Source organism: Pteropus alecto, unplaced genomic scaffold, assembly GCF_000325575.1.
Source record: "Pteropus alecto unplaced genomic scaffold, ASM32557v1 scaffold152, whole genome shotgun sequence".
Taxonomy (NCBI): Eukaryota; Metazoa; Chordata; class Mammalia; order Chiroptera; family Pteropodidae; genus Pteropus; species Pteropus alecto.
In genome coordinates this window covers 1,085,709-1,112,780 of record NW_006432227.1, presented here as the reverse complement: position 1 = coordinate 1,112,780, position 27,072 = coordinate 1,085,709, and the positions used below count along the sequence as shown (strand labels likewise).

The window sequence follows — 27,072 nt, the reverse complement described above, 5'->3', positions numbered from 1 at the left end:
AGACAGCGGTGGGGCCGTGGCTGTTTCGGAAGCGAGGGTGGGCAGGGACGGCTGGGTTTCCATGAGCGTACACCGCTCTCCGGGTGTGTGAGCAGTTCTCCCCTTACCACACTGCTCACTCTTCCTAAGTACGGACAGGTCTTCTGAGGACACTGCTATTCGGTGCAGAGTAAACATAAAGCAAACCCTAACATAAATGCCGCGTTCAGCATCAGTTGCATAACTGAACTCAGTTCCTGAATTTAAGGAAGTGTTTAGTATAGTGAAAACGGGAACTAGTATATCTGGAGAGCTAAGATTCCAATGAGTGATATACACTGTGATGAAATATAAAAGAAAGTAAGAAAAAGCTGATCATCGACCTATGAAGTCAGACACAAGTCAGTGTGACAGGAGGCATGAGTGAGAAATTGCAGAATGGTCTTGCCACCGGAAGGAGATCCTGAGGGACTGAGCGCAGACTAGTGGTGGGGACTTCTGTCCTTCGGGTCTGTGTTTGCTGGGCATGGAGGAACTAAGAAGCTGGGGGAAAAAGACCCTAGGGCCATGACTGCACTGATCCCCCAGACTCAGCCAAACGCAGCTCAAACGTACATCATTATCCAATGCAGATTCATCATCGCCCAAGAAAGCAATCTTGAAGTCTGTGCAGACAAGTTTCCCACAGATCCCACGCTGACAAGAATCTTCCTGGACATACTTCAGGACTGTGCTGGCTTCGCAAAGCAGCTGCTCACCTGGTCAAAAGCAAAACAAGTCCTCCTCAGAGTTCGCCGGGAATACACAGCATGCAAACAGTGAAAGCTTCCACGGCTCTATTCACATACAGACCAACAAACTACAGCACAACACTTCAGGAGTTTAAACTTCCCAAAATGACAGGAGCTGCAAAACTTAGGGGAGAAGATAAGGCTGAGTGGGGACCACTGATAAGTGAAATCAAAATGGCTCACATACACCTTCACACAGGGCATTTCTCTTATCTTCTCACTGTGAATAACGGAAGTTTCCGAAGAGGTGGAAATGTTCTGTTACACTTGCAAGCAAACGATATCAGTGTTTTTGTTACTTGGATGCAAGCAGACGTTCCACAGAATACCCTCAACGAGCGAAGCCAGGAAGGCTCGCCAGCACGCTCTGGAACGCAGATCTCAAGCCCGCTTTCTGGTGAGAGCGGGCCATTTCCCACTCTGGGGTTGCTAAAAGTCAGGGAGGTGTCTCCCTGGCCACGGGGCCTTCAAGCAACTTCCTCAGGTACAGAGGATGCAGCACTACCACACTGATTCTGACTCCACAGACAAAGATGGGAGGAAAAAGGAGGCCAGAGGTTTGTGGGAAAAAAACTGTTTCCTCTCTTTCTTAGTTGAGAGCATTTCCTCTCAGTGTGTCACCTTTCCTGCTCTATCTGCAGGCACCCCGCCTGCATGAGAAGCTGTATTTCCTGGAGATAGAGTACTTATCTACACAGTCAAAAGATTAGGATTTAGGGATAGGTAAGCATTCTCTGCTCCCTGGAAGCACGGAAGCTCATGAGGGCTGCACGTGGGGTGAGAGGAAGAAAACGAAAATATATAGGAAATAAAAAACTAAGTGTAAACGCTTCGCAACAAAAAAGAAACGAAATTTTCTCCTCCAACAGATAACCATCTTCCCCTCAATCTCCCTCTGGATATTTCCTTCAATATCTTTAAATTTACTTTTGGCTTAGAAATTCATTTAGTCTCACCTTCAGTCAATATATAAACAAAAAAGCTTCAGACAGACTATCGAGGGAGGCCCATTATAGTATTTTTTTCATCTTCCAAGGGTTAATTACTAAGGAGATACTAGAAGATGGCTCAGTCACTAGGTCAGCCTCTAGAGAGACCACAGTTTGAAGAAAACAATGAAGTAAGGGCCTCGTTAGGGTTTAAAATAATCCCAGAAAAAGTGCCTCAGCTGAGTCCCCTGGTTGAAAACATGTGAGCAAGGCTTCCTGTGTTTTCGACTCCGAGCATGAAACAGCTTTTAATAGTGAATCTTTCCCCAAGACCAGCCATCATCAGTCTGTGTCACGCTCTGGAGACCAGAAACCAGCATGCAGTGGCTGGCATGGCACATGGGCACGGGGCTGTGCGGGCACGGCGCTGTGCGCTGTGGCTAAGACCTTGTGTGTGCGGACTCCTGACTCACGGGAGGCAGGAACTAGAAAAGATCTCAGTCTAGTCTGGGAAACGGGGGCTCACTGCATACCTAGAAGAGGCCATTGAGTAATCCTGGGAAGAGGAAAATATATGTAACCCAAGTGAAAAATAAAGTTAGCACTATCCATAACCCAAGGAAAGGAAAGACAATAGGGTCTGTGGATTAGGGTTTAGGCCATTATTATCCAAAAACCCTTTGAAACTTAAAAACACTTTTTAAAAAGTTACAAGATCCAATATATTTACCAAACAAGGAGGATCAATCAGAAACCTGTGCATATTCATATCCTCCCAGTAAAATGCAATAAAAAAAAAAGTACCAGAACAAAGCCTCTATTGTTTTGGGAAAATGCTTCTTAAAAACCTCATGGAAAAAAAAACATTTGGGATTAGAAAGAAGTGGAAGAAAAACTGAATGAACAGCTCACACGACAGCCCCACATATGAAGAGGATACACCACCAAGTTTCTGCTTCTGAATTCAGAAATGATCAAAGCTTAACTTAAGCTAGAGTCACTATCCCCATCTCAAAAACACCCAACCAATCCAGGAGCCTTGGTGATGACCACAAAGCAAAGAAAGCCCTGGCAGCCCCAGTGTGGGTTTGGTAAACCCCAGCACACCTGGCACTCAGATGCACAAGCAGAGACAACAGGTGAGCCACCCACCAACGCTTGCCAGACAGCTGTGCTGGTCAGCGGCAGCTACGCTTGAGCAGCTGGTGGAAGAGTGTATGGGGTGTAGGGCTTTGTGGGAGATTTTCATGATTGAGGACCAGGATTTTCATGATTGAGGACCAGAAAATTGGATGGGACTAAGTAAGGCAACCTGGAAAAGGCCTCATTTGCTTGTGAAAAGAGGTGAGAATTTCCCAGGTTTATTTCCATCAGCTTGGGAAGAAGAAAAGAAGAAAAATTCTTTACAGATGTTGTATTACTCAGACCCAGGTGTGTGTGTAATTATTGAACTAAAGACCTTGATAATTTGTCCAACTCATTGCTGTTACATGATGTCTGGATGAAAACAAAGGCATTTATACATAGTGATACTAGGGATGACATAATTTATCTCTGGCATTGAGTTGACATGAGGTATGAGGCTAACGTGACTGTTACCTGGCAACAAGTGAAGGGTTACTTCCTTCTCTGTTACTTCTTTTTCGTTTGTGTGAATTTCCTAAAAAAGAAGAACAAAGGGTAATATTTTTCTTTAAGGGCTCAAATGAATAACTTAAAGCCATGCTTTCAGAATACACACGAAAATATCATATACCCTCAGGAGTTTTTTATTTGAGAAGCTAGTTACTATTTTAAAAAGTATTTTTAACTAAAGGAAGACAAAATTCTAATAAATTAGTTTAAAGTATTAAACTACTTAGGACTGACAAATATTAGTTGTCCCAATTGGTGGGGCAGGGATGGGCACTCCCTATCTAAAGGATCAAATGTCAGACAGCAAAATGAGGCAGCTCAAACACTGAGTCAGAAAGAGAATAGAAGTCATTCCACAGAATGATTTCCATCTGCCTTCAGTGAGCATCAAGGATTGAAAGCAAAACATTTAAGAGAAAATGGACTTAGTCAAAGTCTTGAAGGTTAAGAACAGGAATATATGAATGTATTGAGTCAACACTAATCCATCTATTCTGTAGCATGTGAGGACTCGGTAAAAACAGCTGGGAACAAACATTCTTTGCCTGTTCTAAGTTACCTAAGACCCCAGGACAGTGCCATGGGATACAATCACTTCTAATAATGAATTAAGGCCAGGTTCTATGTCACTGTTTCTCAATAAAAATATCTTCAAATGCCTCCCTGTTAGGTTCAGTGTTTACTGGATATTCAAAGATAAGCAGTTATCCTTAATGAATTAATGGACCAAAGACAGTCATAAATAGCTGTTACCATAACAAGAGAGGCATAGTGGGCCTCCTAATGCAATCTGACATACCTATGAAGTATTCCTGCCAAAATAGCTAACCTCAATCTGTTTGAGCTTCTATGTCAATCTACCAATTTATAAGAAACACTGAGACAGGGAACCATGTTAAATGACACCATGGGGACTCAACCAGTCAAATCCTGACTAGAAAATTCTACAAGACACAACCAGTTTTGTCAACAAATAAAACTGGAATTTTTTTGTTTTGTTTTTTTTGGCAGAAAGCTCCGGGTGGTGTGAGTTTGCTAAAGTTCTTAATTCAGACTGAAATACGGCATTAGAAGAAACTTGGGGTACAGCTAAGGCAGGGAGAGGCTACACAGCCCATCTTGATGCTGAAGAAGAAAGTCATGGCTGTTTCAGAGAACCCATTCTGGACAAGATCTGTTTTAAAGATGGCTACAGTTTCCATCCCAGGATGGAGTCAAGTCCCACTGAGGCAGTGCTTCTCAAACTTGGGGGGTGTCAGATTATCTGGGGAGTTGTTACCTCCACAGACACATAGGCCTTACCACAAGCCTAAGGATTCTGAGTGTAGGGGATGCTGTTGGGCCTCTAGTTTTGTAAAAAGCTCCCCATATGATTGTGATGTATTGCTCTAGATCAGCTCCTATGAGAATCTAATGCCTGATAATCTGAGGTAGAGCTGAGGCGGTGATGCTAGCACTGGGGAGTGGCTGCAAATACAGATGAAGCTTTGCTCACTTGCCTGCCACTATGTGGCCCTGTTCCTAACAGGCCACAGACCAATACCATCAGTCCGCAGCCCAGGGGTTGGAGAGCCCTGCTCTAGGTTATGCACGAGAGACTACAGGTATACTTCACTTTATTGTGCTTTGCTTTATTGCACTTAACAGATGTTGTATTTTTTTACAAACGGAAGGCAAGACTCTCCACCAGCAAAAAGATTACAACTAGCTTTTTTGTGAACCTTGCTTTACTGCAGTGGTCCAGAACTAAACCCGCAATATCTCCAAGGTATGCCTATATTCTCACATGTGTAAGTGCTATGTATTTTGGTAATTTAGAAATTCTCATTGAGAGTTTTCATCATCTGTCATTGGCAAAGAACTAAACTAAAGCACAATTATTTTTGACAGGTCTATCATCTTTCTCTGAGCAGAGAGCAAAGCTATTCATTAAATTCAATCAGCTGTCAGAAAACTCCAGTGATCATCTTGACTACTGCTGGGGATTCAGTTCAAACACTGAAGCCAGCATGGAAAGTGCTACCTATTATGTCCCCAGAAGTATCTATCACCTTAGGATGATAAGAATTTATACTATCCAAAACCACCTACATCAATTCTTAAAATGATTAATGGAATTCTTTCTTTACATTCCATAAACAAAACAATCAAGAGACATTTTTTAGGATTCTGTCCTACCCAAAACTCCCTTTCTGCAGACAACGGTTCCCTGTTTCTGTGTCCTGGAGTGAATCCCCTGCTCCCCATCAACTGCATGGGGAAGCAGACAGCGGTCCGCAAAGGGCTAATCATTTTATCTTCTCCATTAATTTGGATGGGGGTGCTATACTTTAACTAGAGACTTGTAGATTTGGCTACACTGTGGGGAAGCAGAGAATGAGACACATGAAGAGATTAAGTGGAAATAAAACCACAACCCCCAGACGCACAATCATGGCCTGGACTCCCATGGCTTTCCAGGCTTTAGTGAGGCCCAACCACACCTTTGGCCCACAGTTCTATAAAACACACTTGTATTTTTATTATAAAAATTTTTATTATAATAAATCCTCTTGTTGGCATAAGTTAGCTACAGTGGGTTTCTGCTGATTGTCACCAAGGATATTCGTATTAGGACAACTGCATTAACGATAAAGAAACCAGATGACTAGTAACACATCACACAACATGTCAATGAACAATATATCCAATGAACAATACATCCAAGTTCACAGAATTAGGAACCACTGCCATAGGCACCACCTCCAAGTTGGCAGTGAAGTCAGATGCCAGAACTAGAAACTAGGATCTACAGCCTCAAGTGTGTGGGTTTTAGGTGGGATGAGGATGCATGAGGCCTCCAAGCTGTAAATCTTCAGAGGATTTTGCCATTATTCAGCGATTAAAAGCCCCTGAATGGCCTTCCTTGGCTGCTACCACCACAATCCCTGCATGACCTCTCCAGGTGTAGAGAGGCACATACCCCTCTTCCCCCTCCCCCAAAGCACAAGATGAAACTGACTTAAATAAGGGAAAAAAACCCACAGTAGTCTTAGCCTTGTCATTTTCAAACTAAGTCACATATGTATTTGCATATACATACACAAACATGTATACGTATTTAAAGCAAAGAATAAAGAAGACAGTGGAGGTTCATATATGGAAAGGGAGGAAATTTATGAGACAAAGATAACTTAAATGAATCCCTACCAAGTGCTGCTAGGTAAACAGGAGCTCGCAGTGCAGTGGGGAAAACTGACAATCATTAATACACAATCATTAATACAATATGATGGATGCTGTAATAAGGTATTGATGTGGGGACCTAAAGCGGGAGCTAAACTCCAAAGAGGGGACCTCTTTGGTGGGACCAATAAAGGGAAGAGGAGGAAGAGAGACTATTTAAACAAGTGCTTCTGGGGAAGAGGCTTATAAGGAATGTCTAGCAGTTCAAGAGACGGACAAGCAAACAGAAGAGGAAAGAGAAGGTACAAAGACACAGAGACAAATAGTTCAGCAAGAGAGGTGTGAAATATGGCTGGACAAGTGGTGGGCTGGTCACAGCCTGAAGCTTTTTAAGCAGGGGAGTGAATTAAGCACAGAGCATTTATTACCCCCAAAAACGTCTTTCAGGAAAAAGCACAGGACTAACTCAGGAACCGGGGTAAGTCCTAGCCTACAAAGATATCAGGAGGATTTTGGGCAAGTGTCCTGGCCTCAGTGTTCCCATCTAAAAGGAATTAAGAGCTGGAATGCCTGTCTTGTGAGATAATGCATACGAGAGCTGTTCAAGGTCAAAATCATGACATGGAAGTCGGCCTTGAATATATGTCCCTAGAAAGGAGGCAGGGTTCTTGGTGCCTTTCCCTTAATGGAAATGGAAAAAGAAGACCCCCGTAGACCCACTCGCATGATTCCAAATCACTCTGTCACTACATGGAACCATATTCTCAAAAAGATGAATATCAGTCTACTAGAGCATTTCTGGAAGAAAAAAGAAACAGGCTGGAGACCTTTTCCTACTCACACTCATCTCTGTCAAATGCCCCAAAAGCTTACTATACAGTTTTCATTTTAAAAGTACTGACTGTTCTCTTCCCTAGAATAATGGTAAAGAACTTTTGATGTTGGCAACAAGTTGCTGACCAAAAATTGATCTGATAGAGAAAAGGGAAAACACAAAGCGGCTAAGTCAGTGAGGAGCCACATTTTATGAAGCATTTGGTGAATTTCGACATTGGAGCAGGATGACAGAAAAACCACCAAGATTCCTAACAGGACTCAATTTCCTACTAAAATTGCCACCATTCATCAGACTTCCCTCAGCACTGCAGACAAGGAAAGGAGAGGTCAGAATAACAGTAAGATACACATTGCTGCTGCTGAAAAGCCAGCATCCGAGAAAAACTATTCTACAGTAATCATCAAATGCACATGAGCTGCTGCCTCAAATGCCACTACGCAAATTATAACAAAACTTTATTCACGCAAAACACAGATCACTCAGCAACCTCACCTATTTGGAACACTGTTGAAAAATAAAAGTCAATAAAGCTTCTGAGCAATAAAAACATATGTCCAAATTTGTGCATGGCAATCAAAACCTAATCTCTTTGTCAGTTGTCATTTTGACTGCATGCTTTTGACTCTAAGAGCCAACATTAAGCTTTTATTATGTGCCAGATAAGTACTCATTAGTATCTCATTAATTCCCACAACTTCAGTAACTAGTATTATGTCAATTTTACAGATGAAGAAACTGAGGCTTAGGGAGGTTCAGTGACTTTCCTTTTACAGGAAAAAAGCCACTAACCCAGGGTTCAAGCCCAAACCCTGACTCATTCTGGAGTTCACTCCCTTCGCTGCTGGGGAGAAGATCTAACAAACGTGGTCTCCAGTTTCCTACCGCAAAAGAGAAAATAGCTGTAATATCCACTGCCTACAACCGGACACTAGTCTCCTATTACAAAATTAATTAGAACAAATTAGAAAAACTCCCTTAAGAGAATTTTACTTCACCGTACATGGATTTGCCACATACAGGACAAAAGCGTGTGAAAGCTCAAGTCAGCTAACAATCCTGAGAATCTGGTGAGAAGCTGAAAGGCAGCCTGGTCATTTTCATTCCATGGGTTCTCAAGAAGTAAATTCTCTAGTTTCTTACCAAGTTCATGTTCAGGGTACACATCTTCTCAAAAGTATGATGGACTTAGGGTGCATGAGAAGGGCCTGCCAGAGCCCACCAACCTTGAAGAGAATGGGGTGGTGGCAGGGCTTCCTACAGTGAAGTTATCACAGGCCAAAGTACTTATAAATGTTCACATCCCCACTTCGCTGCTACCAGAACTTTGAGTCAAAAACTGAAGCTGTTATTCTCAGTTCAATTTAATCCAGCCAGAGGAGCAAATTCCAAGAGGCGACATCCCTAAAGTTTCCAAAACACAATTTCTTTTGATTGTGTTTGGCACCAAAGTGCTAAAAGGACACAACGCAGACATTTTATGTCCTCATCTCTACTCCTCTAAAATGGACATTTAATACTCTTTGTTTTCTGCACTAAAATAGAAAATCTCAAGGGGGAAATGTATTTGCATCCACATAATAAGGGGACCTTAGAACAAAACTGACCTTTTTTAAAGCAGAAAGTTGCATTTTCGAGACAGCATAGTACTAATAATATTTGTTTTTCTCCCTTGTTCCTCCTGACTTCTCTCTATGCGTGTACTAAAATAGAAATAATATAGACTTGGATGTCACAGTCCAAATCCAGCTCTGGTACTTACAGACAAGATCTTGGGCATGTCACTTCACCTGACTGAGCTTTGGTTTTCTCCTACATAAATGAAAACAATACTACCTAAGGTGAAGATTTGAAGAGATTGTGTGTGTAAATACCTGGCACATGTATTCAGTAAATGGGAGTTGTTACAGCAGCTGGACACAGCAGGATCTGTGCTGCTGCTCAACTTTTTTTTTTTTATCTCCCTTTCCTTTGATGAGAAAGCAATTCAAATATACTATTTATGAGCTGCAATTATTCAAGATTCTGTCCCATGAGTAATTTCTACTTCCTCTCTCAATCCTGCTTCCCACAGGAAAAAAAAAAATTAATCTAACTCTACTTAGGAGGCGCCTCAATTCTTTTTCCGTGGATCAGAAACTCCTGCAATTACCACCACCCAAGCTGGCCCTAATTACTAAGCCTTTGACTACACAGAAATATCTGAAGCCACGGAAAAAGAAATGGCATTTTTCTATTAATAGGATTTGTTTTCTACAAGCTCACAATGATTTTGTGTCTTATCTTCTGCAATAGAAAGTACTTTGAATCCACCACAATACCAAAAGAATAAGCTAATGGCTTTCTTAAGAGAGAACACCACATCCGAGGGACTGCCAAGGCATGCCATACAAAAGTAAAGCTTTTTGATTGATTTTATTGAAACATTAAGTTGCTGAAAGTTGGTAACCAATTAAGAATACTACTCAGACATAAAAAAGATGAAACAGTGCCATATGCAAGCAACATGCATGAATCCTGAGATTATGCTAAGTGAAATAAGTCAGATGGAAAAGGACAAGAACCATAAGGTTTCACTCCTATGTGGGGTATGTCAGCAAATAAACAAAACAAGTAAACAAACAAAAACCCAAACTCATGGATACAGACAACAGAATGGTGGTTACCAGAGGGAAGAGGGGTGGTGGGAAGACAAAAGAGAGTAAAGGGGGTCAAATACATGGTGATGGAGAGAGACCAGACTTTGGGTGGGGAGCACACAATAGAGTATACAGGTATTATAAAGGTGTACACCTGAAATTTATATAATGTGAGTAACCAATGTTATCTCAATAATTTTTTTAAAAAAAGAATAAAAACCTATAAAAGCACTTCACATACTGGAATTTAAGGAGCCACACTGTAGACAATCATCACTAATTTCTAACCCCTCTCTGGTTAACACTTCAAAAAAATTATAAATGTACACTATTCAATTCTACAGATAATCAACACAGGAAAAAAATAAGTACCACCACTACTACCATCACCGCCCCCTCCCCCATCAAAATATACACCAGTTCTGAGAAAAGCAATAATCTACAGGACTCCAATAAATTAGGGTACACAAAGAAGAATCATAAAAAAACGCACACACACACCTCAAAAAAACTGAATTTTTTCTATATTTTCACAACTGGTTTTGAATACAAAAAAAGAAAAAGAAAGAACAAATATGGAGATGATATTTCAATGTTCCTGAGAAAGAGTTGAAACATCTGTTGCATGTTGATCCCAGGAGAATAAATATAGGTGAATGGAGGAGAGGGAAAGTGATTTCTGACAAGGGTACAGGAGTGCCCACATCTGGATGCGCCAAGTCTGGATATGGATCTAAAAGCATGTCACAGGACACGACGAAATTCCCACATGTATACCCTATTTCTGATAACGCTGTGTTCTGAATGTGTGTAAGCTACGGTCTTCAGGGGCAAACGTACTGGACGAGTGGTTGAAGGCTGTCCAACCTGACCTTTCCAGATGGATAAGTAAATACAATCACTTCCTTAGCAACATTGCAAATTACTACATTGTGACTCAGGGGTCGCTTGTGGACTGTAGAAATCACAAATGTCCAATCTGTGAATGCCAAAGTGGGCACTTTGGAGGAGGAACCCTTACTGAGGATGAGCAGTGAATAATGATGATGAACATTTCCTGAGCCTTATGTGCCAGGCATTGTATAAAGGGCTTTATACTTACTAACTCATTTAATTCTCACAGCAAGCCTTTGAAGCAGGGTTATTATACCCACTGTTACCTCCACTTTGCAAATGAAGACACCCAGCTAGTATGTGGTGGAGGTGGAAGCCAAATCCGGTAGCTGTCTCGGTCTGTTCTTAGGTGATGCCATACTACCTCTTATATAAATGAAGATACTATTTCTTATATACATGAAAGGAATAAAGGAAAAAAGGAAAACCAGGACAGAAAGGTCAGTGACTGTATCAGCGAGACTCACCTGAAACCAGGCCAAAGCAAGTGTCACCGAAGGTGCCCAGGAAAAGCCAAAGTGTTGTGAAGAGGCAAAAAGAGGCTGAAGGGGAAAAGCAAAAAGCAAAAAAGACACCTGCCCCCCAGCAGCATCGGCCAGCTGCATGGGGAAGAACGTGGGCTTCTTCAGCACCAGTGGAGCTACCTCTTACGACTGACTCCAATGGGCCCTCTAAGGCATAAATCTCTGATTGTCACCCCAACCAACCCTTGGGAGTGAAATGGGAATTTTCTGATGCACCACATTCTAAGAATGGCTCCAACCAGAAGCAACACTGCCACGCACTGCGGACTCTTCTGTGCCTCCCTTCAGGAGCATGTGGTCTACGGGTCAGCCGAAGAGCCCACCTTTATAACTCCTTCTCCTTCACCCTCGATATCCAAATTCAATCGATATGACCTACTCAACATATCCAGAATCCATGCCCCTCTCCTATCTCCACCAGCACCACCTTAGCCCACACGATCGTCATCTCCCACGAGGCTGCATCTGTCCTCTTTCTAAGCTATGCTCCACCCTAACGCGCCGGTGATCCTTTCAGAACACGGTGTGCTGTGGCTTCCTGGCAGGGAAAAGACAATGATTTAACATGGCCTACGAGGCCCCACGCAGCCCGGCCCCTAACCGCTTGTCCATTCCGGTCTCCTACCATTCTCTTCCTCAGTCTGTACATTGGCCACACCGCCTTCTTTTACCCTCCCACACCTGCACGCTCCTTCCCGTCCTGGGTTGTTTCCACAGGAAGTTTCTCCAAATGTTTCTCCTTTCTCTCTTTGCCCTGTGTATTTTGTATATCCTCCCGGTCTGAGGACAAGGGAAGACTGCTCTGATACCAAGTTCTTAGAGCCCCATGTATCTCTCCCTCCTAGTACTTGTCACAAATGCAATTTCACATCTGTTTATGTAATTATTAAGTCTACCTCCTCACCATCCTATAAACCCTTTGAGAGCAAGTCTTTTGTGTTTTTTTGCTCACCATATAGCCCCAGAATCTAATACAGGCCTTGCACACAGTAAAGGATCAAAAGATTTCGTTGGGTAGTTTAATCAATGACTTTAAATAGCGAGAGGTTTAAAAAAACCTCCAGCACATCCCAGAGAAACACATGGGATATTGAGACACAGTATCACAGGGCTTGGGTGTGAACATGGATGGCATCAGCAAACTAACCACACTGTAGTACTGGGTAAAGAGTGCATTCCATTTAAGACTGTCACCTATGTGGTGTTAATCCAGAAAGAGCAGTCATGAAGCCTGTCCAGTAAAACGTCCAGGGGCACAACAGCTGTGGTTGGGCCTGCCATCATCGCAGGAACAGCAACCAATTCAGCCAGTGTCCATTGACAGCTGCCTCTGTCCTTCCTATCCCTGTTCTCTGGGGCGCTGGAACCTCTCAAACTGTCACCTGGTTTCAGTGGGCGTCCAGAGGGCCCCTTCACGTTTTGCTCCTTCTGTCCCACTCCCCTTCAACTCTGACACTCCTGACCCAGACTTTTCTCTGAAGACACCTGAAAACTAACTCAGTTCAAAGTGACGCAAATTTTCAACAAATGTGGCAGATTAAACATGGTCCCTGTGCTTTGAGCAGCACCTCTTGCTACTCCATCTGAATTTGGACAAAGCTTGCTACTATGACACAGAAAAATAGCAAAGACTGCTGGCACTGGTCGCAGAATATCCAGATTTTCAAACCCGGGTGTCCCAGTGGCCTGAATTCAGTTAGAATAGCAACATGAACATAAATGGAGAGTAGTTCTGCCAAAGTGGTAGGATCGGGGCTGAGGTTTTGTTAATTCCTTATTTCAACATTTGCCCCAATGTTTTGGCAATTCTTTTAGTTTAATTTAACAAGAGGATTAGGGCATGGATAACAAGTTTCCCAGTTTCTGCACATTTAACCCCACAGATCAAAAGGAGCTACATCTGTTCCTGCTCTCACTGTGCTCAACAACAATTCTAAGGGCCCCACCGCTGCCACTGCCCCCACATTATCTAAGAACCTCACCAAGAGCTGAGTCAGAAGCGCCCACATTCTGGCAAAGTCAATGCCAGATACGATGTGAGAACTGCCACTCATTCTTCAGCAAGCTGTGGCCGAAGGAGACACACCTAACGGAACCTGCATCATACAGCTGGCCTAGCATTAAAAGCTGCCAATCTGATCTCTTCTCAGAACTATGTTTCTGAGAAGGACCGGCCCAAAGCAGGGGTCCAGTGAGCCTGAGAAGCGAAATCAGTGTTAACCCTCAAGTGGTATGTCTGGTTACTCGAAGCTGCAAGATGACCCATCTCTAACATACACCAATTCATTTCAACAAACGGTTCCTGAACATCCTAAATACCATGTGCCAAGGATAAAAAGATGAGTAAGAATTGACTTCTGCTTCAAGAAGTTCAGACAGACAAAAAATAACTGGAACTCAGGATAATCAGTGCAATAAATACTAGAAGCCTGCAAAAGATTGTATCTCTCTGCATCATCGCATTTAATCTTCACAACCTTGTTAGCTACCAGTATTGTTCTCATTTTAGAGGTGAGGAAAATGAAGCTGACCAAAGATAAGTGGGACTCGAGCCTCAGTTTACCTGACCACAGTCATGCTCTTCACTACAATACAACTTGCCTGTTCTGCTGACCACATCCTCCTGCAAGATACTGTCTCCTCCCCCAGGATATTGTCTCCTCCCCCTTGCCTGTCCTACACTTTTTAATTGATTGAACTGTCATTTCTTATGCACTTGCTCTATTCCAGCCCTGTGAACCCGGGAGTGAACACAACACAGAGCCCCACCTTCCCTAAGTGCATAAGAGAACAAGCACAGTACAAGCAATAATAAAGACGTGTGCAAAGTGCTACTCTAGAAGGATGCACTATGATGGGAACACAGCAGAAACACCTAGCCACATTCAGAGAGGGTCAGAGAGTACTGTTACCTCAGGAAATGCCATTTATACTGAGACCTGAAAATCAGCAAAAATGAGTTTCAGGCCAAACGACCAATACTCTTTCTGGCTGCTCTTCCTTTCCAGACACAGACAGGGTTCTCGTCCCTCCTCACAAGCCCTGCTCCCTGGATGAGCGCTCCTACTCATTGCCAACAATATATGCTGACGACCCACAAGTGGCTCTTTCCTCCGGCTCTCTCTTCAGAGCTCCATACTTGGACACCCAAATGGCCTCCAGGCCTCCTGCACTGGAATGTGCCTCCGAATTCACATTTCAAAATCAGTCATTACTCCCCCACACCTCACCGACCCTGCTCATCCTCCTTTTGACTCCGGCTCAGTAGATGGCCCCATCATCCACTCAGCTAGCCATGCCAAACACCCAGGAGTCACCTTAACTACTCCCCACCCTTCACATTGTCTGCTCTGGTTTCTTACCAGCTCTAGCACCCGTCCACGTCGGTCCATCCTCCTGCTGCTCTCTTACTTAAGGCCACCATCATCCCTCACCTTGCACGCTTTGTGATTACAGACGCACTTCTTCTGTCTAGCCTCCACTGCACCCACTGGGCCCACCCGATCCACTGTCCCCTAGTCCTGCCCATCCAATTCACTGTCCAATCCACGGTCCACCCAATTCAAAGCCTTCTTTGATCCAACCTCCTTCCTATATAGCGATAATTTCTTACCTTATCTGTCTTCCCAATGATGCTAACTGGAGGTGGAAGCTGTAACTTTATGTATTTTTAGCCTCAACTTCTAGCATATAATTTCCGACAGATAGTAAATTGTCAATAAAGGTCTACTGTAGAATAAATAAATGAAAACATACAAAGAGAAATAATTCTTGATCCTGGTAATATTCTTTAATCCTAAACACAGTTCTTGAGAGATTAAAGAAATAGCTCTATTAAAAATTGCTACCAAAGTATATGATTAGTGCCAGACATTACTCAACTTTTGTCACACTCCTCCCTTAGCTGGCTTTCTGAAACACATTCTAGTCTCATCAACAGGGCAGTGGCATATTCAAAGCCAGACTTCAAATCTGAAGCCTTGTCACTGAGGATACAGACTAGAGACTAAGTGATTCAATTGCTGTCTGGTTCTAGGGAGCTAGAAATCAAAATAGGATTTGTTTCCTGGGGCTGATTCTGAAGGCTGCCGGTTCCCTGCTCCTGGCCAGAGAGCTCTGCTCCCTTACAAGCCAGCCTGACCAGCAGACTCATTCCCCTCTGAGAGCATGACTCGGTGCTGCCATCACAGTTGGACTCTACTAACTAGACCACTGTCTTTGACAATTACAAGCAAAAATTACTCTAACAATAAACTAAAAAAACAGTATTTGAAGCCAGGGAAGTAGACATGAAGTAAGAGGCAAATTGACAACCCTTGTCTGGATTCAAGGTACCAGACCACAGACAGCCGTGCAGGTACCTGGTCTTTAAGGACTCTGCTATTTACTCAGCATGCAAATCAGTTCTCAGCCACAACAAGTGTTCACTTCACAGGGCTAGATGGGAACTTTCAAGAGCATTTCAGACTAAGCATTTATAATCCTCAAAAATATGACTAATTTAACCACGTAAATATATACTTTGCTGGAGGTTTACTATGTCTACTTTTACATGTCCTATGTCTTTTATTCTAACAACAATCCTGTAAGATTTTTCACCCCCATTTCACAGATAAGGCCAATGAAGCTCCAAGAGGTTAAATAATATGCCTGGGCTCACGCAGCTAAACAGGTGGTGACCAAACTTTTTCTCAGAAGTTCTGACACCAAGTTTAATACTTTTTATTCTTAACTTTGTTTTTGTAAAAGCTTTAAGACATAATTCACACATCATATAATTCACCCATTGAAAGCGTATAATTCCATTGTCTTTTGTATATTCCCAGAGTTGTACAGCCATCACCACAATCAATTTTAGAATATTTTCATCATGCCGAGAAGAAACCGTGTGCCCATCAGCATTCATCCTCTCGTTCTCCCTATCCACCCCTCTCCCTGCCCCCAGCCCTAGGCAACTACCAATCTTAAACTTTTTCCCTATTACAAAATATTACCATCGAGTGTCCTTTCAACTATAACAAGTCTTCAGGACAGAGAAATAGGCAACAACCTTTGAGAGTGCACTACCCTAATGGCTGAGCAATACTCACTCACGTGTCTATTCTAAATCCTTTCTTGCACATTTACACTGCTTTTTCCCCTTATCTCAGATTTTTTCTTAAAGGAAGGAATTAACTGCTCACTAAGACCCAAACTAAAGCCTTCGCTGTTTTGACAGCTCATCATTTATTGAAGGGCAGTGAAAGTATTACTCATCCATGCTTCTTAGCAAGGATCACTCTCACTAGGCATTCCCCAGGCCTTTAAACAATCCAAACGCTTTATCAAGCTCTCCCAAGTAAGACTCTCAAGCTAGAGCTGAAATGGTAAGACCCAAATACCAGTGTAAGCCTCAGAACCCATAGATCTGATCTTACCAATATTTAGCTGGCTCGATTCCAATAGAGGGTCTGCTCACTTGATGGAATAATTCGAAACTGCCTGAAGCAAAAGGCAGCCCAGACACGTCACAGGGAACAACTGTACTTCAAGGATCCTTGCAAGTCACTGGTTTAACAAACTATACTCACGGTGACAGCTAAAAAAAATATTTTTGGGCAAACCACCTCATGCTAAAGCTGACTCTTGGGTCATATAAAGATCAAGGGTAGAGTCAGCAGTCACAATGAAGGCATAACACAGTTCTCAACATCGACTCCGCAAATCACTCTGCAGAATGATACAAGAGCCTCTGAATGACCCTCCCACCAGCTACCTTCTGAGGCCCCCTCCTGGGATGGCTGAGGGCCACAGTCCTCTCTGAAGCCACCTTGAGCTCCACATAGGCCACACAGAGTGGCACTACAGCCCTGCTCTGAAGGAGCCTACAGATCTGTTGGGAAAACAAGACCCAAAGACATCGAGCAACTGTAACCAAGGAGTAGAGAATAAATGCTCAACTGCATCACCAAGAACCAAGAGCTGCGGACAGCCTGCAGCAGAGACAAAAAGAAAGCGAGAATGTTGGTGAGGAAAGACCTGAGTATGCAAAGACGATGGAGTGGCAAGAACCTCTGAGACTGCCTGGTCAGGAGCTTTTCAAAGTGTACTCCTGCAGACTTTCTCTTATTTATGTTTGGGTTTCCCCTAAGATGTCATGTAAAACAGCAGCTCTCAACAAGGGATAGGGGAGAGATCACAGCTACCTGAAAGAAAAGCAGCGTCCTACTGCAGGTGCTCCCCCCCCAGACACACACACCCTTCCCTCCACGGCATATCCGATCTCTGAAGTAAAACTTGGGACAGTATATTTTGAAAAAGTTCCTCAAAGAACCACGTTGTTTAATTAAGCTTCTTGTGCAAAACAGGTGTAATAACACTAGCCTGATCCAACTCTACAAATCAGGAAATGAGAGCAAAAGAGGCAAAGGGGCTCCACCCTCAGAGCCACACAGAAAAGACATGGCCACTACCCAGGTCTCCCAAGTCCAAGTTAATGCTCTTTCAACCAACCAGAAGCGGGCAGAATCTATGGTGAGCATGAAAGTGTGTTAAGGTTTGGACCAGTGGAAGGGGCAGGAGGAATGGAGGACTCGAATAGGAAAATGACACACGAAAGCTGCATGCAGGAGCCTGGCCGTACTGTGCGGGGTGACTCACGGTGCCGCAGACGGAGCAGTGGCGGGTGAAGAGACCAGTTAAGCAGCTGTGGCTTAGCTAGCGGAAAGGGTGGCAGTGGAAATGAAGATAGACTACCACAGAGGCCCCCCTCCAAAGGGCACCCTGGGGACTATGCCTGGCTTAGAGCATGGTGACTGGAGAGAGAGGGGGCCACTGCAGGTCCTCCTAGAAACCTCGAGACAAGGGAAAATACTGTTACAGGAAGGCAGAGAGGGCACCCCTCTGAGTAGATGGGAAAGGTGCCGCTGTGAGTGTGGCACAGTCCTACAAGATGCACAGCACCCCAGCTCCAGACACAGCCGCTGAGAGTGCAAGGGAAGAACGATGCTGGAAGGGAATGGAGGCCAAAGCCTGCCAGTATCAGGACCTGCACTGGTGGCCCAAAGACACACACACACCACACCACACACACCTCCCCCGCCCCCGCTACGGCTTCTAGGGAGAAGACTAATAGCCACTACAACGATTAACATTTAATAAGTGTTTATTATATGCCAGGTACTGTGTTAACTTTTCATGGACCACCTCGTTAAAGACTAACAACAATCTTACGGGCTAGATACTATTATTTTTATTCATTCTCATTTCACAAATCAGGGAACTGAGGCTCAGAGAGTTAAATACCCAGCCCAAATCCACACAATTAACAAGCAGCATAGCTCTAATTCCAAAGCCACACTCTTAACCACCACATGGAACTGAAAGAGGTGGCACTGAGATGTGTGCAAGTGCTCAGAGAAAGGTGTCAGGTGGCCGTTTGGGGGCTGTGTCATAATTTAAACTAACTGATGTGACTAAAAGCAGCTGCAGAAACACATGGCGTTGCCTTTGTGCCGCCCCTGCCCCTCCCCCCCCCAGGACTGATATATAAATACTGGGTCAGGAGATGAGCTGGCAAGGAGTGAAAAGCCTTGGAGCGGGAGCTTTCCCATGGTCTTGGAGCATGAGGAACCAGGGGGCAAAGGAGAAGGTGCCTACAGGCTCCCAAAGGGCCAGACCAACCTAATGATAGAGCAACATCCAGAGAAAGGAAGACACTGTCCTGCACGTACCAGCAGCACCCCTGGGATTCCACTCTTCGGGTCTTCTCTCACTTGCACCCCTGGGCACACGCCTTACAGAAGGGATCAAGGCAGGTGCTCCAGCCACCTGGTACCAACGCGTGCATGAGCCTTTCAAACTGTCCCCCTCACCTGCCTGCTGCATCGTTCCCCTGCTCCCCACCCCAGAGCCCACTTCGGCGCTGCCCTTTCCAAGTCCCGTATAGCCTCAGACAAGGCCGGCGCTCTGGCAAGCTCTGCAGGGGGCCCTCCTCCGTGTTGAGAGCATTCTGTGTCCTCTTCTCTTGTGAGCAGGCAGCACCCACCCCCGTGCATTAGAGCCATCTGTTGACTTGCTATCTCTCCAACAGAATGTGAACCTCCTGAGTACACGGCCTATTTTTTTGCATTCCTAATTCAAGCACAGTGCTTGGCAAATGGTAGATACACAATCAATAATTCTTCCAATTCAAGTTAATATTAATAATAACAGCACCCAGCAATTGTTGAGTATCTACCATATGTCAGGTCCTGAGCTGGGTATGCGTGGTATTTCTTCTCATGCTCAAAATAAGCCTGCAGGGCAGATGGTCATCCAATGCTGCAGGTGAGGAAAGGAAATCTTGGGGTTGAAGTCACAATGGGAAACGGATTTCGAGGGATTAAAGCAAAACAGGAATTCACTTTTATGTCTGGAGAAAAGGCAGGAACACAGTGGGGTTTTTTCACTCAAAAACTGGGCTCATTCCCTCCAAGGTATTTTTAGGAGTTGTAAAACTCTCTTAGCAAAAACAAAAGCAAAAAAAACCCCAGCAGCTCTGGATCATTGTCTGAAAAAGGGGTTGGCAGAGGGAAAGGCAGACTTCAGAATACTTCACCGCTGTGGCCAGGGCTTCCATACACAAGGCCCGCTTCCCTGGTGGCTGGCCCTGCCTTTCCCTAAAACCCAACAGCTGAGGGTTTAGGTGCCACCTCTGAAAGGCTGCCTGCCAGCCAGGTCTATGAAGAACAATGAAGGATGGGCACAGGAGGGAAAAGTGATGACAATATTATTTTAGGAAAAGCATTTACATATGAAATCAAAACAGTATGGTCTTGCAACAGCTTTTGAAAGAGATAAACAGAGTTATTACTCCCAGAGGTAATTTGATTTTCCTTACTCATATCTTAAGTAAACCATTGAACAGATGTGATAAATGGAGAAAATCTGGCCTATGCAAGACTCATTAGAAATGAGGGAAGGGGCAGAGTAAGTCCACAGAATAAAAACTAGCAAAATGTCAAAGGCCAAATTTTAACAATGAAAAAAGCTAACTAGTAAGTGTTCTCATTAGGTTGGAATTTTAAATATAATCAAGTCATTCTCAAATGTATAAAAGAACAAAGAAAAGAGGAAAAGAAACTTTTAGAGATAGTGAAAAATATTCTAAGAAAGTTACCACACAGTTAACTTTCTTGGCATGATACCATGGGAACAATCGCAACAACTAAATAGTCCACACCTTAGCAGAGAAAGATGTTTGTATTCTAACATTAATGACTAAGCACTTTCTGAAACCATCCAAATGGCTCTGACCAACAGCTTCTGAATAGCAACAATGACAGTTCACATCTACTGAAGGCTAACCATGTGCCAAGTATTCTAAGGGCTTTGCATGCATAATCACATCTAATATTCATAAATGTTCACATAAGACAAGTATTATCATTATTCCCATTTTTCAGGTAAAAATTCAGCTGAAGCTCGCTCACAGCCAACAAAGGAAAGCCACTGACAACTGTTTGCTTCCCCTAGAGCTGTGACACTCAAGGTACGCGGACGAGACTCAAAGAAGGGGGCGGCCCGGTGGTCCTCCCAGCTCTCCCACAACTTCACTTCTTCCCAAGTCCCACTCTATTTTTTACCTCCCCTCTGTTTCCTTCCAAACCAATAGATTAGCGATTATAAGAATTATTCCAGTTCAATCCTACCTCCCAATCTATCTTAAGAGGTTTATTTTAAATGATTTCATTAAACTACAAACTCATTGTCCTTACAGTCTAAAAAAGGGCACATCAGAAGTCACAAGCTTAAGGTACTAATTAACTGAGGGTGGTTTCCTGCTGGAAAAACAACTCAAAGTATATGCTCTACTGACATGGATCAACAGTCCATCTTCAAACCTGACAACCACATGCAGGTTATAGATTTGTACACATACGATTGCAAGCATGTAAGATACATGTACAAGGACAAAGCCTGAACATGTTAAAAAAATGGAAATAATTGCCTTGGTTAGGGCAGCATAATTAAAGGTGACTTTATTTTTCTAACTTTCAAAGTCTGCCACTTTATTATATTGACTTTGTCATAAAAATAGGGTATATATCTCACACAGTGATAAAAAAATTTTGGTCCCTAAAAATCAAGTTTTCTCTAAAGCATGCTGTCATATAGGAGGGTAGAAGTAGTCCAAGGACATCGAACTGAGGATGTTGAAGATATTCAGAGAAGGATCTAGAACTTTACATTCCTAAGTACGGGTGCCCCACAGCCTAAGATTTGATGGCGGCCCTGGTTTAAACACCAAAGGCAGAAGCGGGGTGCAGAAGAGCATCTGGCTCTAATGTGGTGGATGTCCGCGTGGCTGCTGTGTGACCAGCAGGTGCTGCCTCACAGCCTCATGACATCTGCTGGTGCTCCATCTGCAGAAGTTGTGTGGTGCTGGATCCGACCCAGGGAGATGCCGCAGGAAGCACATGCCAGAGAGAAAAAGCGGAAGCTTTGGACAGATCATCAGGCTAAAGCCACAGCTAAGAAAGTGATCATTTTAGGAAGAACTTTTAATGTCCTTTAATGGCCTGTTAAATCACAATTAATGACCTCTAAGCTCAAGGAGATAATTCTGCCATTAAAAAGTTAGTTTGGAATAAAACAAAAGTTATAGTCTTAAAAAAAAAGTAATAGATCTAGATTTTGCTTTTAAAGATATTTTTTATTGCTAGGACTGGGGAAGTCAGGCTGTTTTAGGATAAGCCAATCCCTTCTTGTCATCGATCCATCAATGCCATCAAAGTTAGTAGTCCAATACAGCAGTATTCTACCACAAAATAATCTCAATTATTTCACCTGTTTTGTATCCCCAACATCCAAAATAGTGCCTGGTACTAGAAGGTGCTGAGTAAACATCTGTTGAATGAATTAACTATCTCCAAGGGGCCCCGTAAATGCTCACGACTGGTGGATAATCTAACAAAAGCCAAAAAAGAAACTGCTACTGGAGAACACAAATGAGAAAGCACTCTAGTGTGCAAATGCCAACCATGACTATACGCATGCTTTACTACTAATGTGCCCTGCATTCATAAACATAAGGGTAAGAGAAGGGCCCTGGAGTCAGACTGCCCTAGTTTAAATCCTAGCACCACCCCTTGTCAGCTATGACCCTGAACAAAGTACTTAGCTTCTCTGGGCCTTTCCACATCTAAACACAAAAAAGGGAGGTAATAGTAGTGTCCACTGCATAAGATAGTTGAAAGGATAAAATGAGATAAACAGTTTCTGGGACACTTAAGTGCCTAATAAATATTTATAATTATTAAGTTTTTTATTTTGACATATACCCACAGTCATATCTCTGGAAAGAATATAGGATGATAGGTTCACTTCTCCCCACCAAAAGAAATGGCCTTAAATGAGGACCACACCATTAAATGCATTCTTTTTCCTGAGGGATTAATGGGAAGAAAAAAAAAAAAAATCAGCTCTTAAGTCTGGATTTTTTTTTTTGACTGGTCTCAATCTTCATCTCTCTTCTTGCCTTTTCTTCCCATGTTTTCATAAAACCCTTTCTGAGCTCCTGTGAACCTGGCTTAGCCACTGCCCGGAGACAGCTCTTAACTCTGCCCTGCAATTATGCTCCGGCCCTGGGCAGGACATTTAACTCTGTGGGGCCTCATTTCCACATGTGTACAACAGAGGAAGAGAACAGAGGTTGAGCAGATTAAGTTCTCTTTCAAATCTAAAACTCTACAAATAAGAAATTGACAACTATTATTAGTACATTCGAGTCAAACACTTTAACCATATTTGGAATACCACACAAATATGGGCACAAGTACAGCAGACTCTAAAAGCTGAATTTTTTCTGTTCTTACTTTCTGGGAACAAACACACTAGTACAATGAAGTTTTTATTCAACTCCCTTATCACAGAGGAACGGACTCTTATCAAATCAGAACTTTCTCTAAGACCACCTAATGGTCCTTTACTTACAAGCTTCCGGGTACAGGCACTAAGCATTTCTAATCACTATAAATTACCAAACCAGTGCTTAAATCTCAAGGTAACTGAGCAGAAAGCTGGCAGTTTTGAAGAATCAGTACCAGAGATGACTAACTAGAAAACCATTTAACAGTCATACTACTTTCTTTGTGCTACCTAACATTTCCCCATCACACTAAATCTCTCTGTTGAGGAAAAGAGGTCAGATTAAAATGATGTTACAGGTTAACAATTGACATGGAAAGATATTTACAATATACATTTCTGGTGAAAAGGCAGATTACAAAATAATATGATCAGCAATATTAATCCCATTGGTAAAAAACATACGCATATACCTACATACATATCTTATAGGATATACCTCCAAGTTGTTTTTAAGCTTATAATTTTCCTGTAAAAAAGTTGTTTGCATATTTATATTTTATTTTTCAACAGTAAACACTTACACCTCCTAAAATAATTCAAACAGCTGTTTTATCTAACAAGAAAAATGGATCTGGTACCCAAACTATCACCAGATGCCTCACTGAAGTGGAGCTCGGCACCCAGCGGTTCCCCAGCACAGACATCCTTTGCATCTTGTACCTGGGGCTAAGCTGGGGCGGGGTGCTGAGATGTTTTAGGTACCAGCCATCAATTACCAAAAGATAGGCCCAGATTTCTCCACTCTGCTCACTTCAATTTTCAGAGCCATCAACTCCCCGCTTACAAGCTTTACCGATTTGGATGTAACCCTCTGGGCAGAGTTTACAAAACTGACCAAAGGTCCTATATTATAGTTCAAGATTTTAACTCTCACATTCATTGATTAAGGAGAATCAACGACAGAAGAGCTCAAGTTACTCTCGCAGAGATCCAATTTTAAAAGTTGGAGCTATTATCCCTCATTGGCTATTTAATGACAATCCTTTCTTATCGTAAGAAAAAAAAATAAGCCATCATGTTTAAAAGCATCATCTTCAAACACGTTACCCAGTTAAGCACTTTTGTTTTTCACGCAAAGTGCTGACTCTTGATAGACTCTTTGGCATATTCAAGACAGCCACTGTTGACCTTTCCAAGATCTGATCAGCCAAGAACAAGTTCATCACCAAGCACAGGTATCATTACACTGTAAGGTATAAAGATTGTTCTGGCAGCTCAAAGACCTATCAGAAAAAAAGATGTCTGAGAAATCGCAATTTCCCAGCAGATGAAAGCAAAGTACGTACAAAGACGTGATAGGAAGACACACACCCAAGGCAGTAAAGATAAAGGCAATATAAGGAAAAGCAGAAACAGCAGAATGAGTCTTCAGAAACATGTTCTGAAGAACTCTTCCTACCAAGTAGCAAGAGAAGGTCACCAGACCCAGTGCTCTCAGAAGTACATACGCTGCATGCACACAAAGCTGCTCTCATGCATCTGCAATAATGGGATATCAAGCAAAGGCTATATACATAAAACCAATTTGCCTTCTCACCCTCTCATTCACTTACTTTTAAAAACCAACCACAATTTAGGTCAGGGCCTTATCCTCTGTTACAAAATATATTTGAAGACAGAGTACGACAAAGAAGCATAGCATCGGAATCACATCATAAATTATTTAAATGTCTAACCACTATGCTGTACACCTGAAACTAATATAAAATACTGAATGTCAACTGTAATTGAAAAAAAATACCTATCTATATATAAAAGACACATATTATCTATGCAGCATTAATTTATTGCAAGAAAAAACTGCCAACTCTAAGGATCTGAAAAATGTGACCACTCAGGCTTATTTTGGACCTGAACCACTCCCCTTCCCTAATTATCCCTCAAAGGAAATATATCAGGCTCTGTGGGCAAAGAGGGAAAACAAGTCTAATTACAACATGTGCACTTGGTGGATGAAAAATCTGAACATTCTTGAACTCTGGCCATGTTTCAGAACACTTTCCACTTGTAGTGTAGCCTCACAGAAGAGGAAAGGTTAAAGATCAGTTGTACTTCCACCAGCCTTCAATGGAAAAAGACACAAAGAGAAACTGACCACATTACTTACCCAAGCTACTACTAAAGGAAGCCAGCTGAAAATTCAAGATGACCCTGACTCCTTATTAAGCATTTACAAAGGAAGAGGAAGTGGTTTTTATTTTTAAATTAGAACTAACAATAAGACTCAATTCAAGAGTACTCTTGACTGGAGAAAATACACATTTTTAATTTAAGTTACATATGCAAAGGCTTCAGGCCCCAGGTGGTCTTACAGATGCATTTCTGGCTCAAAACCTCTCACCCACAGCCCACCTGCCTTTGCTTTACAGAGATGGGAAGACAGCTGAAGACAATGAGTTTGGTAGGTGCTTCTGCACAGTTGCTCATTAAAATGCAGGAAGAGAGAAGCAGAACACCTCCAGTAATCCCAAATGAGAATGCATCTCATTAGGTATTTGGATTGAGAGCTATTGCTCAAGAAGCCCTCACCATGGGCTACAAGTTGTAACCTCTCCAGCTTCCCCTCCTATGACTATCCCCGTCACCCACCGGGCTTCAGAAGGCCTGGCTTCCTTGATGCTGCTCCAACATTCCAGACTATTTCCTCTACCAGCACTATTTTCCCCTCAGATCCCAGGCATCCTTCAAGTCTTTCTCAAATGCCATCGCTGCAAGGAGAAAAAAGGTGATACTTCTCCCCATATTTATCACCTTCTAATATATCATACAATTTACATATATCTACTTATCTACTGTTTATTCCTCTCTCAAATAAGCTTCAAGAGAGCAGCGATATTTTTGTTCATTGATGTATATCCCAAGCGTTTAGAACAGTACCTGGCACAGAATAGGAGCTCAAAAATACTTTCTGAATGAATGAACTTGACAGTAAAACTCCAGGAGGAAAGCAAGAAGGAGTGGAAAGGGTAATGATTAGTGGGTGAATTGAAAGGAGGAGAAAGCGACAGAGGAGAAGTCACAGGGGAGAGTGTGAAGACTGTGAGGCCGGGGCCGACCCATAGTTTCTCCCTGCAATGCTACTGGGAGGCGAGAGGCGGTGCACCGGATCCCGCCAGCGGCATCGAATAGTACTCTTAACAGGAGGCAGTTGAAATAAGCAAGCTCGGAAGACTCACTGAAAAATTACAAGGGTAGACTCACCCCGGCGGCGGGCTCCCGGCAGGCCCCACAGGGGTCTGAACCACCCAACCCTTCCCTTCCTGCGGTGCCCCGAACCCCAGCTCCTCCAACGTACCCAGGATGTCCGGGGCCGCAGTACCTTCCCGGCTCGGGCCCCTTCACCTGGACGCCAACAAGTCGGGCCCTGCGCTCGGGCACCTGCCTGCCCGCGCCGGGGGTCCCCACTCCGACCCCTAGGAGGCCCCAGCGCGCCCCTGCGGGCCTCGTCCGGCCCGGTTCCCCTCCAGCACACGGGCAGGAAGCGCCTGCCTCCCTCTCTGCAGCGGGGAAGGGGATCGCGGCACCCCTTACCCCGGCCACTCCAGCCCGAAGCCCCGCCCGCACGGCACCCCCTCACCTCGGGGCGCACGTACGACACGAAAGAGGGCTTGGGCGCCTTGGTGCCGCCGCCACCGCCGACTACCCCTTTCCCCAGCATACCACCGCCCTGGGAAGCAGCAACGCGCGGGAAGAGACGCGGTCGCTCAGGCTCCGGCAGCGGCGGTGGCCACCAGCACAGGCGGCTGGGGCTCCGCCCATCCCCAGGGCCGCGCGGGCCGCGGCACCGCC

At 43.5% G+C, this 27,072-nt stretch overlaps 1 protein-coding gene across 2 annotated transcripts in view; it reads right to left on the bottom strand.

The window, feature by feature from the left end:
• Positions 1-27,072, bottom strand: part of MTMR12 (myotubularin related protein 12) — a 59,818-nt gene extending 32,746 nt beyond the window's left edge. For both annotated transcript variants that reach the window (XM_015585731.2, XM_006907110.2), the window contains exons 1-3: positions 26,861-27,072; positions 3,299-3,359; positions 595-737 (exon numbers count right to left, since the gene is read on the bottom strand). In XM_015585731.2, coding sequence (XP_015441217.1) covers positions 595-737; positions 3,299-3,359; positions 26,861-26,941 — 285 coding nt within the window. In that variant the 5' untranslated portion in view covers positions 26,942-27,072. The remainder of the gene's footprint in view (positions 1-594; positions 738-3,298; positions 3,360-26,860) is intronic.